The 20,196-nt window shown below is 35.3% G+C and overlaps 1 protein-coding gene across 1 annotated transcript; it reads left to right on the plus strand.

Moving 5' to 3' along the window:
• Positions 1-17,976: 17,976 nt before the first annotated feature.
• Positions 17,977-18,638, plus strand: LOC148210798 (secreted RxLR effector protein 161-like). The gene is made up of 2 exons (XM_088125192.1): positions 17,977-18,431; positions 18,539-18,638. Exons 1-2 carry the CDS (start codon positions 17,977-17,979, stop codon positions 18,636-18,638), a joined length of 555 nt encoding a protein of 184 aa, XP_087981318.1.
• Positions 18,639-20,196: the final 1,558 nt, after the last annotated feature.

The following is a 20,196-nucleotide window of genomic DNA, read 5'->3' on the forward strand; positions in this document are numbered from 1 at the left end:
CAAAGAACAATACCTTGTAGGCAGAAGTCCATAACTCACTCGGGATTAAGATCAAGTTACCTGGTCATCATATGAAATATTAATGTAGTTAGTTTACGGTGTTATAACTAAAGATTAATTATTTTGCAGTCTGGTCTTGTACTAACTCACTATATAAGATACCTTCACTCACATGTCTCCACATGAACGACCTGGATCGAGTCGTTTGTAGTTATTACTAGAAAAGTATCCACTTGTATATCGAATATATATTGTATATCAAATATATACATTGTATATTAAATATATATTGTATATCAAATATATATTGTTCTAGTTATATTAAATAACCTTGGATCTTAGTTTATTGGAATACGGGTAATGCAAAGAAATAAAAAATAACTCTTTATTGAATAGATAAATTATTTATTGATTACATAACACACGAGCCAAGGGCACAAAACCCAACAATCTCCCACTTGTCCTAAAGCGAATGGGATGTACAAGTATTAGAATGAACTATGGCATACAATATACCCAATAACATCTTCCACTTTCCCTGCATTAAATAGCACATGTCTCGTAAACCTAGGCTCCCTAGATGATGGTCAAACGCTTTACCCGTGAGATCCTTTGTAAATGGATCAGCAATATTATGCTTCGAAGCAATCTTTGGGACGATCACATCTCCTAGTTGCATAATCTCCCTTATCATGTGATACTTCCTCTGAATGGCTATCTTGATGAGAGCATGTATACGACTCAACCAGAAGGATTCTTAAAACAATGTCAAGAGCAAAAAGTTTTCAAACTTAAAAGATCCATTTATAGGTTGAAACAAGCTTCTAGATCCTGGAACATAAGATTTGACACCATAATCAAATCTTATGGTTTTGACCAAAATGTTGACATAAAACGAACCAGGGAAGAAAGTTTCATAGACATAAAATGTTAGCTACTTGATGCACTCATCAATTAGTCTTGATCTCCATCTGCCATATTCCGTAGACATAAAATGTGGCAATGGACAAGAGAATACGGATAGACTTCGGCATGGCAACGAGGGAGAAAGTTTCTTCATAATCAACTCCCTCCTGTTGGGTGTAACCCTTCGTCACGAGTCTAGCCTTGAAGGTTTGTACCTTCCCATTGGCATCTCTCTTCTGCTTGTAAATCCATTTACAACCTATAGGTTTTACCCTATCAGGTTGATCCACAAGCTCCTAGACAGAATTATAGTACATAGACTCCATTTCTTGATCCAGAACTTTGACTCATTCATCTTTGTTAACATCCTTCATTGCCTATTGATAAGACAATTGATCCTGAACACCATCATCAGGTATGACGACATAGGATTGCATTAATCCCACGTAACGATTAGATTGACTCACAACCCTCCCATTATGTAACACCCCAAGATTTTCAGCATTTAAATAGGGAACGTTGCTAAAAGCCACTTAAAAAGTATCACTCGTACTAGAGAACTAAACCACTAGAAATATAAATTTTGACAATTCTCACCACGCTTCCGCTGTGCTACTCTAATAAATAACACTTACATAAGCTGGCACTAAACAAAACAAACAATGCCAAAGTTCTAACGAACTCAAATCCTTCTCAGTTAAAAATTTAGTAACAATCCAACCTTATAGAAACTTTTCACCGCAATCTTCACTAATCAAAAACCATCCACTACACAAAACTAACTTTCTCGAATAGCAGCAAAGAGAAGGCAAATTCAAGTTCAGCTTGAACAAATGTATTATCCTGATAAATATCCTCAATAGATCACATCGTCAAAGTTCAAGTAGCTAAATAAAATATATGTTCTCAACAGAATAGTGCACTGTCAGCCCTATCACATCCTTAAAAAAAAAATTTGAACTTAACAACCCAATTTAATAATCTGAAAACATACTCAGTTACAAATAAACAACTATAACTATCCTAGCCAAATGGAAACTTGACGACGCAACGTTAAATGGTCTCTCTAGTCAAGTCTCCTCCTCGCCATCACCCTCCCAAGAGCTAGCTCGATACCCACAAAACTGGAGGGGAAAAAGAGGGATGAGTACAACCACAGTACTCAGTAAGCAGCCCTTATCTGAGGGTCACGCACAAACAACATGCTTATCAAGGATACAACGTGTCATGCTTATCAAAAGATCAACACATCATGTTTATCATTAATCTCGAGCCTCAAATAAAAGAAACATATTTCAAGAAGCAGTTTATGTATAAGTTTAACTAAAAATGTTCCATACATGTCAAACTCAGCCTCACATCTTAACTCACTAGTGCTCTTTCTTGGTTCCTCCAAGACTTACCCTTCGAGTCGTGTCGACCCCTGACCTCGCGTAGCTAAAGCATCGACACTCCTCTACAGTGCTCGGTGTTGGACCTTGACATTTATCCCCAAGGCCTCAACTACTACTCAACATAATGGTCCTTGGCCTCGAAGCAACTCCTAACCAGTCACATTATGCTAGTCCTCCAAGTCTAACTCCTCGAATCGTATCGGCCCTTGCCATTTATCCCAAAGGCCGGACACTCATCTACAGAAGCTTGGCGTTCGACCTTGCCATTTATCTCCAAAGCCTTGAACTGTGCATCGACCCTTGACATTTATCCCCAAGGTATCGACGACTACTCAACGTATTGGTCCTTGACCGCCACCACATCAAGACCCAATACTAATTCAACAAAATAGAATCACCGTGCCGACCCCCGACCCTTTGTACCCGGAGCCTCGACACTCATCTCTACCAAGTTGGGGTATCGATCCCCGACCTTTGCACCTGGAGCCTCGATACCCAACTAGTGACGTGCCAGGCTTTTTGGCCCTGTTAGTTCTCCATTTACTTTATTACATCCCGGAACTCTCACTAGAGTCCTACTACATACTTTCTAGGCTATGACCCATGCAGAAATTATCTCACAACAATGGAACATATGTTATACACAAAACCTATGTCACTATCATCCAGGCATGGCCATCCAACATCAGGAGGACACCGTTCTCCCAACACTCAGCATGCTTTACACACCACAGCACAGATAATTCACAAATGATACGTAACTGCCATATATCCATATACGCACCCATCACTCTAAAAATTTCATAGCAATCAGAACACAACCTAACCCATTCACTTCATTAAGAACCAAACTCTCACCAGAGTCCTACTACATACTTCCTAGGCCATGACCCATGCAGCACTCAACTAATAATAAAACTAGCATGCTTCAAGAACCAAGAACAGTAAGCTAAAAATGAAATGACAGGTCCACATGCATGCGCAACACAACAGATTCCTCCCACATTATTTCAGTATGCTTTTATGAACACAACCATACAACGATAAAACCATGCATAATCCATAATGTTTTCAGAACTACCACTAAGCATCAAATCCAACAACGCAAAGCAAGTCAATTATAAATACCATAACCAACATGATTTCATTCAAACTACTTATAGTTATTAGCCAATATTCACAAAGACACAATCAACTTACATATTAATAAATAATACACACATCGAAAGCACCAAATAATTCATACATATTCATAGAACAAACATCCCCTAAGTAAGAACTACTTATAGTCATTAGCCAATATTCACAAAGACACAATCAACTTACATATTAATAAATAATACACACACCGAAAGCACCAAACAATTCATACATATTCATACAACAAACATCCCCCAAGTAAGAACTACTTATAGTCATTAGCCAATATTCACAAAGACACAATCAACTTACATATTAATAAATAATACACACACCGAAAGCACCAAACAATTCATACATATTCATACAACAAACATCCCCCAAGTAAGAACTACATACAACAGGGGTCCTAACACCTACTAAATCTCGCCGAAGGATTACCTAAATCAAAGCAACCAAACTTGTGTTAGAAACCAACTAAAAAACACTTAACTTGCTTTGAAACTAAGTTTTGGCGAATCTTTACCTACTAACTCACAGTAAAACCTCTTGGGTTAGGAGTGGGTCGACGCGAAGGAGGTTCGGACTTCCAAATCCAAGTTCGAAATGCTTCGCACTTGCTGGTCTGATGCCGAAAAGCAATGGGTAATGCCGATTTGGGTTCGAATAAGAGTGGATCAACGTCAAATCAGTGCCGAAGGGGGTGGGTAACTCAAACCAAGCTTCGTTTTGGTATGGGTAAGCGTCAAACGTTATTGGAACCAAGAAATCTTCACGAACCCACCACAAATCATCACGGGACCAAAATTCCAGTTGCCACAAGATGCACCGCACCGTTTTTGCTACAGATCCTGCCGGAGAATGGATCACGAGCACTTCGGAGCCACCGGAGAACACCCAAATCGCCGCTGCCACTAGAGGGTTTTCTGAACAGCTACGCCGCTGTACCGATCAAGCGAATATGCTGCCATCGACGACTGCCGAAGGGAGTTTCGAAGTCGCCCTGCTGCAGAACACACCGCACCTCCGCTGAAGTTCAAATAACACCGCTGTTCGTCGTTCTTGGACGCCGAGGGGACGTCGGTGATGGAATCGCGAAGGTTGCGTCGCCGCTGTGATGCCGCACCTCCGTAGGTCGTCGTCGGAGAAGCTCGCTGCCGTCGTTTGCTGCTTCACCGGAGAACAAGAAGGAGGAAGGGGTTGACGGCTAGAAGGAATAAAAGGAGAAAGAGAAAGCCAATTAGGGTTTTCTTTGTTTTTTTTTTTTTGTTTATTTTATTTATTTTGCATTAAACCAAAAAGCCCACATTCCCAATTTTAAAGAATCCTCTTAATTAGTTTTAAAAATGAAAAGCTCAACTCCCAACTCTAATGGAAAGCACATGGGCTAGAGGAAACTAGAATTCTATTTTCAAATAATTCTAAGGGCCCAAAACAAGAAACCCAAAATTACACGTTAGTAGTTAAAATAAAACTCACAATAACTCGAGATAAAATAATTAACTTCAACTCTAAGACCCAAGAATAAATTCCAAAAATTTGAACTTAAAATTTTCCAATACATTGTATTAAGAACGAAAAAAAAATCTCATTCCAAAATTTGAAAAACTCAAATTCTCTAAATCCGACGAACTTGATTCTAATTTACCCAAAATTAGAACTTCAACATTAGAAAATCCAAGAATTAAAATTATCTGCTTTGGGGAAAAATCCAAGGGCACTATTTACATCTTAAAATAAACGAGTCAGAGAGCGCGGGGCGTTACACATTACATCGAGGCCCTCCCTGACTTTGAGAAGAATTATGTTAACACGATGTAATGGCTCCATCAACAACCCTCGTTGATGGACCAACAGTGTCAGCAACTCTTACTATCGTATTGATAACTTCATTAAATACCATTTTACTTCATCGGTTATGATCCATAATGTGGTCCTCTTCTAACAAAGTGGCATTCGTCGATACAAATACCTTATTATCTTTGGGGTCGAAGAAGTAACCACCTCCCGTTTCTTTTGGATAACCTACAAATAGGCATACCTTTGAACTCAGCTCCAATTTCTTTGGGTTGGTCGTGAGCACATGTGCTGGACATCCCAAAGCGATTAACTATCTTAAACTAGGTTTACGCCTTCGCCATTAGCTCAAAAGAGTTTTCTGAAACACTTTTTGATGGAACGTTGTTTAGGATATAACTACAACCTTTACTGTATAACCCCAAAACGAACCAAATAACTGAGCATTGTCATCATTGACCGAACCATGTCTAATACGGATCTATTTCTCCTATCTGATACACCATTTTGTTGACGTGTACGTCTTGAGTTGGAAAGTGATTCCATGTTCTATCATATAGTCCTGGAATCTCAAATTCATGTACTTTCCACCACGATTTGTTCGAAGTGTTGTAATTGTTTTACCTAATAAATTTTCAAGTTCAGTCTTAGACTCATTAAACTTTTCAAGAGCTTTAGACTTACGTTGCATTGGGTAAAGATACCTAAATCTTTAATAATCATATATGAATGAGATAAAATATTCATACCTTCCTCTAGCTTGAACGTTCATCGGACCACAAATGTTCTAATGCACAAGTTGTAAGGGTTCTTTAGCTCTAAGACGCTTTGCTGTAAAAGGTCTTTTAGTCATTTTTCCCTATAGGTAGGACTCACATTGTAACGCCCCTGAATTTCACTACAATATCGAGATAATGTTAACATACTCCCTATTCACCTCTTTCCATTAAGAGAAACATAAAGCAACTACTGTAACGACAAATGGGGAGATTCGTACTTCAACCAATTCGTAAAGGAAAATTTGTCTACCCTCAGTGGGCTAATAAACCGTTAACGGGAAAGAAGTTCTAATTGTTCAACAAGTTCAAGTTAAACAAAAAGCCCAAATAAGTAAAAAAATCAATGGTTTATCTTGATGATCGCTCAATGAGTTAAAAAAACGGCCATAACTAGTCCACCGATAACAACATGTCCCTAACGCACCCAACAATGAAAACATAATCCATCTGTCTTAGATAAACGTACACAATCTAATGGTCCTCCCTCGGTCAAACCTCATCCACGTCATCACTATGGTCAAGGGCTCGGCCTACACCTGAAACAATAAATACCGGGGGGGGGGGGGGGGGGGGGGGGGGGATGAGTATATAAAATACTTCGTAAGTAGCCCTCACCAACTATTCACAAATCAGTATGCTCGTAATCACAACAAACATCAAATACGATAACTAGAAATCAAGCATCGAGAGGTCGTAACGGTTAACCAACATGCACATACAAGCATCCAAACATCCAGACTCACATTAATTCACGTGACTTCGACCACTCGGCCCATTAGTCTCTATAACTTCCTCGAGTTGCTTCTCACTGTCATTATATGTTAGTTCTCTAAGTCTAACTCTTCAAGTTGTATCGGCTTTTGACATTTATCCCCAAGACCCCGACACCCCTATACAGAAGCTTGGTGTTCGACCTTGCCATTTATCCTCAAGGCGTTGAACTGTGCATCGACCCTTGACATTTATCCAAAAGGCACCGACGACTACTAAGCGTATTGACCCTTGACCACCACCACATCATGACTGAATACTCCTCAACCAAACATCCACAACATTTAATTTCCACACCCAGCCATCTAACAGGACATCAATGCATCACAGTCTCATAGACACACAATTTGCATTATTCAGCATATTCTCACCATAATGTACCCCAATCATAATAGTTCAAGCCAAGCGATAACATGCATTTCATAGTCACACGCCTCAACAATAAATCCCTAGCAGTTTCTACACCATACGAAACACAAAAGTAACAGTCCTCGTGATACATAATGTTCTTACAAGTAGGACCACGACAAGAAAGCCCAACTAATCCATACCAAAATTTTCCCATACTTTATACTATGCACGACCACGACGAGAGTGTCCAATCATATCATAAAAATAAGTTTGAACACCTTGTATCGTGAAGAACCACGTCATGAGAGTTCACACATATCACAAACTAATTTTCAGCACACAATATCATGAATAAACCACATCAAGAATGTCCCAACATTTCATAACCAATTTTCCAGCACGAAAAATCATGAGAAACCACGTCATTCAATCTCAAACAATCTATCAGCAAGAATACAACCCCTCAATAGCATCTACAAGTCCTCGAACCATGACCAACCATTTTTACATACATAAAGATGCACAAATATAATAAAGTCCTGGAATCTCAAATTCATGTACTATCCACCACGAAAATATGATTTCTTCGAAAATCTTGTGTGCCACTTGTATCTTGCCTCGAATAGTCATGCACTCATCTATTCCCAGCTGACAATGAGAGCTTGTTTCTATCCAGCACTTCAAGATATATCACTTGCTATACGGACCAACGTTTTGCGAACACCAAGTGTCGTTCTATCGCACCTTCAATCTCCTTACCTCGAACAAAGATGCCTCATTATTCCTATCAGTCTACCCGACTATGATAGGCTGACTATCAATCTACCATAACTTGATAGAGCATGTCTTACTCGTCACCCGAGCACTTTTTGTTCAATTTTGAGATTTTTTCCACAAATTCTGTAATGACTATTAGGCTTACCAGTCCCTATTGTTCGGCCCCTGAAGATTCCTCCCACATAACTAGGTTTTTTTACCAACAAAAAATTTAACCCAACCCACCAAGGTTCGGGTTGGGTTGGTCGGGTCATTGGGTAGTCAGTTTTTTTAACACCCCTAATTCCAGTAAATATTTCAGTTGATTCAATTTTTGGCGATTCGGGTCGGGTCAAGAGTCGGATAGAACGAACTAAATTACTCGGGGAATCGACCGTCGAATTATTGGAGCTAGGATCTGCAGCAAGAAAGAATATAAGAGAATAAACACCGGTGTGGTGTTAGCCGACTACACTCTGATCCTTAAGTTAGTTGATGAGCTTAAGAGAATAAGAGAGGAAATAAGCAAGTCTCGAGCAAATTGCCTTGAAGAAAATGACATACCTCCCTTCTATTTATAGTTTTTGGTGCTAGTGTGAACAGGTCTTCGAAAAGTCAAGGAAGTTCGTCAAAGTCAACTTCCGCTCTATACTTGGCCTTATAATGGGACCAATAGATGCACAAAATGGTAGGCGGGTCCTTTGCGTCTCATATCTGCACTATAGTGATGCAGGTGGCCAAAGAAGGCGTCTGGAAAGGGTGTGCGACCCAATGGACCGCACAATATCAAGGCCACCATCTCAAGGCGGTGGGCCCACCCAAATCCCCCCCTTCCTAGCCTTTTATTGTGCGGCTGGGGGAAATGACGTATAATCCGTGGCATAATGCTGCGGTTATACAACCAGCGCACTTGAGGTTTTGTGCGCTGGCTTTTACAATGGTTTGGGCACAATTTCCTTCCCTAATCTGGGTTGGCCCATTTTTCTATTCCTCCAACCATTGCTATGTATATTTATTAGATAGTAAAGATGAGATCTTAGATGTTTTCAAAACATATAAGGCAAAAGTTGAAAATCAACTTGAAAAGAAAATAAAAGTGCTTAGATCAAATATAGGTGGTGAATATGAATCAGGATCACTTTTTGAATTTTGTAAAGTTAATGGTACAATCCATCAAAAGAAAGAACCGAACTTTGAAGAACATGGTTAATTGCATGTCAAATAGTTCAGGTTTACCCCGTAATTTGTGAGGCGAGGCTTTGCTTACAGCAAATTTTATCTTAAATAAAATTTCACGTAAGAAAACTAATAAGTCACCTTATGAAGTGTGGAAAAAGAAGTTAACCTCATATAAAATACTGAAAGTGTGGTTTCGACTAAATCACGATGCTCTCATCGAAATTTTGCGATTCTTTGTTTACGACGAATTGATTACTAGGTTTGGACTCTGGCTTTTCTCTGCTTTCTCTCTGTTTTGCCTCTGATTTCTCCGGTAGTGGAGCCATGATGCTAAACTGAATTAATGTTGGCCTCAACTTTGCAAAACAAGACAGCGCGAATGATTTTGAGGAGATCTCTCCCTCTCCGACGAGAGCGACGACCGGCGGTGAGAAGAAGATGAGAACTGAAAGGAGAAAGATGGGAGAAAGAGAGAGAGAGATGAGAAAGAAGAGCCACGTCATAATGTAAAAGTTAATTTATTTTTTACAACTCATTTAAAAATATCAAGTTAAAAAAATTCAGTCACCTATTAATTGTCATGTTATTTTTCCGTTAAATCAAGTAACGATCAAATAATTTTCATGGACCATTTAGAATAAATTTTCAAACTATAACGACTAAAAAGCCTATTTTGAAACATGAGAGACCAAGTAGACACATAGTCCAAATTTCGGAGACCAAAAGTTTTCATTTAAAAACTTTAGGGGGGTGTTTGATTCATTGTTTTACGATGGTTTATTAAGTATGAGTTTGTTAAGTCTGGGTTTGTTAAGTCTGTGTTTTGCTAGTATTAAGTTTAGGTTTGTTAAGTCTGTGTTTTGTATTTTGTTAAATTCAAACTTGTATTCGGTTGGTTGAGTTTTAATTTTATTTTAAAAAAATATAATTATAAACTAATTATTTAATTACAATAATTTAAATTATGTTACAAAAGTCAATTTTGTTAAGAAATTAGGAAATACTATTTTAAGGATATATAAAATATTTTTAATACATTTGTCCATCCAAATTTTTTTTCCGATGATTAATTTTTAAAATAAAATTTCAATTATCTATAAAAATACTTTTCAAGTATTTATCAATGTCATTCGACATAAATTTTACCGTAGAGAAAATGTTATCAACAATTTATTTAATTTTTCATTATTTACTATCAACAATCATCATGAATGCTACTATTAAATTTCACTTATTTTTATTTGTGAATTACATTTTCTTACAAATAAACCTTTTAAATAATACTTGTTTAAAAACTATTAACTTCATAAGTTAAAAAGAAGATATAAAATTAAAATAAATAATTGTACAAAACTATAACGTCTTTTACAAATGGATAGTGATTAAAAAAAGTAAATAAAAATGGTAAAAATAAAATGAACAACTGTATAAAATGAAAAAAAAACGACTAGAAATAGATACCAAGAACAAAAAAAATAATCTTGGATCATTTGGAAAAAAATCTAGAGAAAAAATTGTCCATATATGAATTAATTATTTATTACATATAATTTTAATTAAATTGATTTACTTATGTATTATTAAAAATATAATGAATTAATTTCTTCATTTATTTAATATATTTAATTAAAAAAATTAATGCATTCTAAAAGAGAGAATAAGACAAAATATACACGATAGCAACTTGGGGGTAGAGATAAAATACTATAGCAACCTGGGGTGAAATAGTATTTACTGTAGCAAACCTAGGGGTAGAATAGTATTTACTGTAGTAAATTCCGGTTTATACAATTATGAAGCAAACGTGGGTTTGTCTTAACAAATCCTACTCACGTTTTGAAAATGGGGAACCAAACACCCCTTAGAGACCAAAAAACCTACTAATGACCAAAAGTGTATTTTTACCTAAAATTAATATATTAAAGAGTAAAATACATTTTTTGTCCCTCATTTTGAGGATATATTTTTATTTGGTCCCTAAATTTTAGAAACTAAGGCCCCATTTAGTTACCCACAATCGTAATCAAAACTTCCATTCTCTTTTGATGATGTTTACCAAATTGTATGAATAAAATCAATTGGTAGGATCTACCTCAAACTTTGTAATCTCATTACCACTTCTAAACCCTCATTCTCATCCCTCATTCCGTCGGCCCCACATATATATTATAATTAATGTACAACTTTTATCGTTTCTCTCTCATCTATTAATTAGACCCACACAAATTTTAATTTTTTTTTATACTTTTATAATTTATTTTTCATTTATACTTCAATTTTTGTTAGCTGCCGTGATTTTATCATATAATATTATAAATTTATATTAATTAATATCAATAGATTTTTTTAAAATAGAAATTATTTTTTAAAAATATTAGAATAATATGCCATATTAAATTAGGGTTGTTCTAATAAAAAAATATTTTATTTGATATAATTTTATTTTAATTATTAATTATTTATTAATATTAAATTTGTTATAATAAAAAATGTTTATATCAATATATAGTAATAAATTAAAATTAAAATTATTATTATCATAATTAAAAAAGATTAACAAAATAATGTATTTGTAATTAGCTAAAAAGGAGAAAGGGGTATACTAGTAATTGTTATATATCTGATTTTGATTTCGATTCCGATTCCAGACACTTTTAGTAAACAACATCAAAAGAATTAATTAGGATTACGATTCCAAAAAATTTTTGGTAAACAACACCAAAGAATAAGATTCTCATTCTGATTTATTTTTATTTTCATTCTGCTTCATTCTCATTATGATTGTGGATAAGTAAATGGAGCCTAATAGTTGAATCCCAACCTATAGAAAATAGTTAAAGATCCTTAGAGTCAAACTTGTGCAGTGTTACACAATTCTGAAATGGCATGGGTGAGTTTAATATTTATGAATTTTATATTATTTTTAAGCAATTTTCCTTTCCCTCTACTATTTCTCTCTCTTCCCTCTTGGAATTTGACGAACAATGCCATCTTCCTCTAGTTCTCAAAATCCTTCCCCTCTTTGATTTTTAACAATTTTGCGGCTGCAATTTAATTGCAGGTTTCATTTTTTTACTCTACAAAAACTCTAAGCAGGTCTCGTGTGCCGCCACGCTTCCCCGTAATCAATCGCTACAAGTTCATCGAGAGTGGCCTATCCCAACGAACTTTTCTCGACGAAAATATTTCTCTGGTAGAAGTTAATCTCGACGTTTTGAATCGTTGAAAAAGCTCAAATTTCTTGTAGTGATACTTGATTTGATATATCATTGATATACCTTATTATCAACAATATACCTAATATGAAGGTAGAGTATAATTTAAATTGAGATTGAGTTTCCAAATCTACCACCAAATATGTTGGGGACAAAAATTCTTGTCATGTGGACAACAGATGATGAAGGTTAGAATGATAAGGTTTTACTTGGGACCATCTCGGAGGAGATCGACCTTCCATAAACATCCGACAAGCCTGACCTTCAAGACGACACAAATAACCACATGTCGGATGTCTTGTATCGAATCCCCAACCTATAAATAGAGAGTCTCACTTCCGCATCGGGTATCGTATTCTATCTCATTCTCCATATTAAAGTCAAGATTAACTGAGTTCAATGTTAGAGGTTTTGCCTCTCTTATTCAGGTATTTCCTTGCTAAGACACTCAAGTTGTTCCCTGTCATATCTTGACCAAGTTTGACATTAACCTACTTCGTTTCATAAACAAAACACATATTTGAAAAACATTAAAAACATATACAATTTTGTTTCTCATTGAATCTCTGGTGTTTCACATTGATGTTTTCATATCACCAACTAAACCCGTAATTGTGGATTTAAAAAAAATAAATTAAATACCAAATACAATCTAAGTTTAAATACTAAATTTAGAACTCCACAATTAAATATTAATTTTCATCTAAAATTCAAATCTTCATCGTTCTATCAGGTTCTTGGATGATCAATCAAACTTTTTTACTTACCAAAGAACGTCTCGTTCGTCGAGAACAAAACTTTTTCCAACAATCGACCGTTTTATTAATTTTTGTTTGGGTATCGGGCTAAATAGCCTTTTTTAAACGCCAACTATGAAATGTGGCCTCTCTTCTCATTTTAATGTTTTGTAAACAATTTGCTGACATCACCGTTCATTCCAAATTACTGTCCTACCCCTCTCTCCTCTGTTTCGTTTTTTTTCCGATTTCGCATGAAACAACGAAACATTTCTCTCAAAGTAAATTCTCTCTCTCTCTCTCTCGCTCTATTTTTTCTTCGATTTTTTTATTTGTTACTAAAATGAGAATAAAGAGAGGATAGAGAAAATGAGACAGGAGAAAGATAACGAAAGAGAAGAGAGAGAGTGAGAGAGAAGAGAGAGAGTGACAAAGAGAACGAGAGGGGAGAGAGAGTGACAAAGAGTACCAGAGAGGGGAGAGAAAACGAGAAGAGAGAGGAGAGAGAAAACAAAAGAGGAGAAAGAGAGCGAGAGAGAAGAGAGAGAGAGAGCGAATTTTCGTTGATTTTTTTTTCGAATCCCCCGTTTCTATTTTTTCTTTTTCTTTTTTTTCTTTGATTTTATTTATTTATTTATTTTGAATCCTCTGTTTCTGTTTTTTTCTTTTCTTTTCTTTTTCAGTTTTTAATATCAATACATTTATGTAGAGCATTTAAGTTGATTTCCGTGAATTTTTTTCCCTTTTTTTAAAAGATTTGCTCAAATTAAAAAGATTATCATTTCAATTTTGAAAACTAACTTCAAACGTTTCCAAGAGAGAACAGAGGCGTAATCTAGATTTGACTACTTAATTTTGGAAATGTTTGAAATGAGTTTTCAATATTTTCAAAACTGAAGTCTTTTTAATTTGAGAATCAATTACAAATTCAACAAATTAACAAAAATCCTCCCATATATAGCTTAATCTTCCTATTACAATATTACGCAATTCTTTTCAGAAAAGGAAAAACACATCCATGTAAATCAACTTAAATGCTACACATAAATGCATAGATATTTTTAAAAAAAAATTGAAACCATTTAGAAATATTTTGTAAAATTAAAAAAAGTTTGGAAAGATAATTTTAAAAATACTTTTAAATTCGCAAAAAAAAAAAACTGCAATCCCGGACAAATCCCGGACTGACTGCAATCACGAATTCAGCCCGGACTACCAGTCTCGGATTTGTCAGGGATTTCACTTTTTTTTTACTCCCTTTTCTCTTCTCATTCTTTCTCTCTCTTCTCTCTCTCACTCACTCAGGGGTTCTTCTCCCTTCTCTCTCTTCTTCTCTCTTTTCAAAAATTTTTAGATTTTTACGGATTTCAAATTTCTCTTTTTTTTCTTCAAAATTTTTAAACTTTATGGATTTTTAAACTTTAATTTTACAAAATATTTCTAAATAGTTTCAATATTTTTTTTAAAATATGTATGCATTTATGTGTAGCATTTAACTTGATTTACGTGGATTTGTTTTTCCTTTTTTGAAAAGATTTGCGTAATTCTGCTATTGGAAGATTTATGGGAGGATTTTTGTTAATTGTTGAATTGGTAATTGATTCTCAAATTAAAAAGATTTCAGTTTTGAAAACATTGAAAACTCGTTTCAAACATTTCCAAAATTAAGTAGTAAAATTTAGATTACGCCTCTGCTCTCTCTTGGAAACGTTTGAAATAAGTTTTCAAAATTGAAATGATAATCTTTTTAATTTAAGTATCAATTATGATATCAACAAAAATTCTCTCATATCTTAATATTCTAATAATAGAATTCAAACAAATCTTTTCAAAAAAGGAAAGAAAATTCACGGAAATCAACTTAAATGCTCTACATAAATATATTGATATTAAAAAAAGAAAAAAAAAACTGAAAAAAAAAAGAAAAAGAAAAAACAGAAACAGGGGATTCAAAAAATAAAAAAATCAAATCAAATAAAAAAGAAAAAGAAAAAGAAAAAACAGAAACGGGGGATTCAAAAAAAATCAAAGAAAATTCGCTCTCTCTTCTCTCTCGCTCTCTTTCTCCTCTCTCGTTTTCTCTCTTCTCTCTCTTCTTGTTTTCTCTCTCCTCTCTCGTTCTCTTTGTCTCTGTCTCTCCTCTCCCTCTCGTTCTCTTTGTCGCTCTCTCTCTCTTCTCTTTTGTTGTCTTTCTCCACTCTCGTTAGAAAAAACAGAGCGAGAAAGAGAGAGAGAGCAAATTTACTTTGATTTTTTTTTTTGGAATCCCCTGTTTCTGTTTTTTCTTTTTCTTTCTTTTTTTCAATTTTTTTCGTTTTTTAATATCAAATTTATGTGGAGCATTTAAGTTGATTTACATGGATTTTTTTTCTTGTTTGAAAAAATTTGCGTGAATTATGTTATTGGAATATTAAGGTATGAAAGAATTTTTGTTGATTTGGTAATTGATTCTCAAATTAAAAAGATTCGGCTCTCTTTGTCGCTCTCTCTCCTCTCCCTCTCGTTCTCTCTCTCTTCTCTCTCTCTTCTCTCTTGTTCTCTTTCTCCTCTCTCTTTTTTCTCTCCTCTCTCCTCTCTCTTCTCATTTTCTCTCTCCTCTCCTGTTCTCTTTCTCGTTTTCTCTCTCTTCTCGTTTTTCTCCCTCTTTCTCTTCTCGTTTTCTTGTTCTCTCCATTTTTGTTTTGTTGTTCTCTCCGTGAAGGCATTCCGGACCATAAACAATTTTCTATCCTTGCTATAGAACCCAAATAGCGTACTTTGTTGGTCAAAGAATACTCAAAAGTTTTTTCGAAAAAAAATGTGAGGGATTTTTCGTTAATTCATGCGAAACCGAAAAAAAAAACGAAACACAGGAGAGAGGTAGAGAAAAATCTAAGAAAATTTGTTCCTTTTAATTTTGAGAAAATTAGAAGAAAGAGAAAGTTTCAAATCCATAAAGTTCTAAAAGTTTTGAAGAAAAAAAAAGAAGTTTGAAATCCGTAAAAATCTAAAATAGTTGAAAAGAGAAAAGAAGAACCACAAAGAGAGATGAGGGAGAGAGAGGAACATGAAGAATGAGAAGAAGAGAATGAGAGAGAATATGAGATTCAAATGACAAGAAGAAGGGGAAATAAAAATTTAGAATGGATGGTGATGTCAGCAAATGTTTATAAAACGGAGAGGGACCACATTTGAAATGCTATTTGGTCCAATTTTCCTTTTTTTTTCATCTGTCGCCAATGCTAAATTCGTCCACTATCATCTCTGACAGATTCATAAACCCTAGCTCTAGCGGTACATCTATAACATTTCTCTCGTATAACATATAGTTCTAATGTACATCTTCTGCACATTATTTTTAACTTATAGTTTTAATATGAATCTTATTCATATTAATTTTATTTGAATCTCATTCAAATAATATCTCTCATAATATATAGTTTTAATTTACAATTAACTATATATATTATAATGTATCAATATACATATAATCTCTTAAATAATTTGAACAATTCAAATTCTTCCAAAAAATTTGATCCTCGTTTTACCCGTTATGAGCTAGCAAAGGGACCTAATTGACCTACAGATCCGGAGCTCCAACGATGCAAGATTAATCGGTCAAACTCATTGACCGAGTTAATCTAGATTTGTTAACTACGGGTCATTCTACTAAAGACCCACAGTTGCACTCTTCTCACTGCATAATGTTTTCGTGTCCATGGATATACGACCATTAATGACGAGTCAATCTTTCACGAGTGCTCGTAACTCAAGTTGGGTCAAATTACCGTTTTACCCCTGAGTTACATCTTACTCCTTAAATACCACTGCTCCTCTAACGAACAACCCGGTTATGGTCCAACCAATAACCGGAAGTCTCTCTCGGGCCAATGAGAGGGTGGGGCCCCTTGTTCAAGTCTCGGAGTCGGCATTTAAGGGAACACTCATCTACTCCCCTAAAGTCGGAGAGGAGTGAATTTCATCTTGTGAAGTTATGTTCCCAGCTCCCCACTCGGTCTCGTCCCCAAAATGGTAGGAATATTGAGTCGGCAACTCAGGCCACTCTCACTCATACAGATCAAAGGACGAGCCCTCACGGGCAGGAGTCCATAACTCATTCAGGATTGAGAATGAGTTGTCTGGTAATCCTAAGAAACAACAATCTATTAGTTAACGGTGTTACATCTAAAGATTGGCTATTTCGTGGTCCGGTCTTATACAAACTCATTGTATAGGATACCCCCACTCGCATGTCTCCACTTGAACGACCTGGATTGAGTCGTCTGTAACCTTTACTGAGTGGGTCGTATCCATAGTGTTGCCAGGATAAGGTACCTAGCCTTATCCATATACTATAAACCCTTTAGGTTATTCACGGGCCATTATCCACTTGTATATCAGGGTATATCAAATATATACCTTGTATATCAGGGGTATATCAAATATATACCCAGTATATCAAATATATACTCAGTACATATACTGTCCCAGTTACACTAAAATAACCTCGGATGTTTAGTTTATTGGATTTTGGACAATGCAATGCTATGAATTCAACAACAAATTTATTGAATAAAACTTTATTGAATATACATTTGTTTTTACACAAAATACAAATTACGAGTTTAGGACAACACACCCAACAAAAACAGCTTTCCTTAATTGTGATTTAGAAGAGATCTACATGACACAATCTGAAGATTTTCTAACTATTGGTCAAGAAAATAAAGTTTGCAAGCTTAAAAAATCTCTCTATGGCCTAAAACAAGCTCCTAAACAATGGTATGAAAAATTTAATGGCACTTTGGTAAACAATGATTATAAAGTAAATTGCTTTGATACATGTGTTTACTCAAAATTGTTTGGAGCTGATTATGTGATAATATGTTTGTATATTGATGACATGCTCATTTTTGGTTCAAACTTAGATATTATTAATGAGACCAAGTTGCTCCTTTCTTTACATTTTGAAATGAAAGATCTAGGAGAGGCTGATGTAATACTTGGTGTAAAAATAAGGAAAAAGGATAATGGGTATTCCTTATGTCAATCACACTACATTGAGAGAATGTTGAAAAAATTTGATTACTTTGATAAATTACTTGTAAGAACACCTTATGATTCTAGTATGAGTCTTAAAAAGAATTATGACGATAGTGTATCTCAATCTGAATATGCAAAGATTATAGGTAGTGTAATGTTTTTAATGAATTATACTAGACCTGATATTGCATATGCGGTAAGCAGACTGAGTAGATATACTCATAACCCTAGTAAAGATCATTGGACTGCTCTACATCGGTTGTTAAGGTATCTTAGGGGTACAATGGACTATTGTTTGCATTTTAACAAATTTCCTGCTGTGCTAGAAGGATATTGTGATGCAAACTGGGTTACAGATAATGATGAAGTGAGCTCCACTAGCGGGTATGTGTTTAATTTTGGCGGTAGAGCTATCTCATGGAAATCGACAAAACAGACATGCATTGCTCGATCTACCATGGAATCTGAATTCATAGCACTTGAACTGGCAGGTCAAGAGGTTGTATGGCTGAGAAGCCTTCTTGGAGACGTGCCACTGTGGGGGGAAATGTGTACCTATATCCATACATTGTGACTCACAAGCTGCCATAGGAATTGCCAAAAACAGTATTTACAATGGCAAGAGATGCCACATACATCTAAGACATGGAGCTGTGAAGCAGTTGCTGAAAGATGGAATTATATCCTTGGAGTATGTGAGGTCCGAGAGGAACTTGGCAGATCCTCTCACCAAATGCCAAACAAGGAGAGTAATTCTGGAGTCCTCAGAATGTATGGGACTCAAGCCATGATGCTCGTGAAAGGAAGTGAATCCCGGAGCGGAAACGGATTTTCGTTGCTGATTTTCGGGATACAAAATTGAGTTTTAAAGAAGAAAATACAGGGGAAATTCCAAACCTTTGAAGAACGTTTCTTCAGTGAATTCCCCTCGAACACCACCACCGGATCTGCCTCGCTATCCTCTTAGGTCTCGGGATCGTGCTTGTGGTAGCACCTTGATCGAAGAGAGGGAGAAATTGAGAGAATTTTGAGAGAAAAATCGTTGGGAGTTTTTTTTCTTCTGTTCTGTAACCACTGTTCTTCTCCTTCTCCAACACTTGGAGAATAAGAAGAAGGGTGACGTGGGGTAACTCCCTATGTCACAACACCTCCCACTCCCCTGCAATTTTGCAGGAGAGTTAATATTAATAATAATATTAATAATAATAGTAATATTGATATTAATATATATATATAATATATATAATAATTAATATATATATATATATAATTAATTAATCAAATTAATTCATATAATTAATTATTAATCCAATTAATAATTAATAAATATATATATACATAAATAATTAACACTTAATTATTTATTATAAAATTAGAATCATATTCTAAAACATTTCTTTCGTATAACCTATAGTTTTAATGTACATCTTATGCACATTATTTTTAACTTATAGTTTTAATATGAATCTTATTCATATTAATTTTATTTGAATCTCATTCAAATAATATCTCTCATAATATATAGTTTTAATTTACAATTAACTATATATATTATAATGTATCAATATACATATAATCTCTTAAATAATTTGAACAATTCAAATTCCAAAAAATTTGATCCTCGTTTTACCCAGGTAGTAAGGGGACCTAATTGACCTACAGATCCGAAGCTCCAACGATGCAAGATTAATCGGTCAAACTCATTGACCGAGTTAATCTAGATTCGTTAACTACGAGTCATTCAACTAAAGACCCGCAGTTGCACTCTTCTCACTGCAGAATGTTTTCGTGTCCAGGGATATACGACCATTAATGACGAGTCAATCCTTCACGAGTGTTCGTAATTCAAGTTGGGTCAAATTACCGTTTTACCCCTGAGTTACATCTTACTCCTTAAACACCACTGCTCCTCTAATGAACAACCCGGTTATGGTCCAACCAATAACCGGAAGTCCCTCTCGGCCAATGAGAGGGTGGGGCCCCTTGTTCAAGTCCCGAAGTCAGCATTTAAGGGAACACTCATCTACTCCCCTAAAGTCGAGGAGGAGTGAATTTCATCTTGTGAAGTTATGTTCCCAGCTCCCCACTCGGTCTCGTCCCCAAAATGGTAGGAATGTTGAGTCGACGACTCGGGCCACTCTCACCCATA

The sequence above is a fragment of the Momordica charantia genome (assembly GCF_013281855.1).
Source record: "Momordica charantia cultivar OHB3-1 chromosome 6 unlocalized genomic scaffold, Mcharantia_2.0 BLBB01000006.1, whole genome shotgun sequence".
NCBI lineage: Eukaryota > Viridiplantae > Streptophyta > Magnoliopsida > Cucurbitales > Cucurbitaceae > Momordica > Momordica charantia.

What these genes read in the sequence shown, in the direction of transcription:
- LOC148210798 (XM_088125192.1), top strand. Translation starts at nt 17,977, where the DNA reads ATGAAAGATCTAGGAGAGGCTGATGTAATACTTGGTGTAAAAATAAGG. An exon ending in GAAGTGAGCTCCACTAGCGG is followed by an intron (nt 18,432 to 18,538) that starts GTATGTGTTTAA and finishes TTGAACTGGCAG; the next exon opens with GTCAAGAGGTTGTATGGCTG.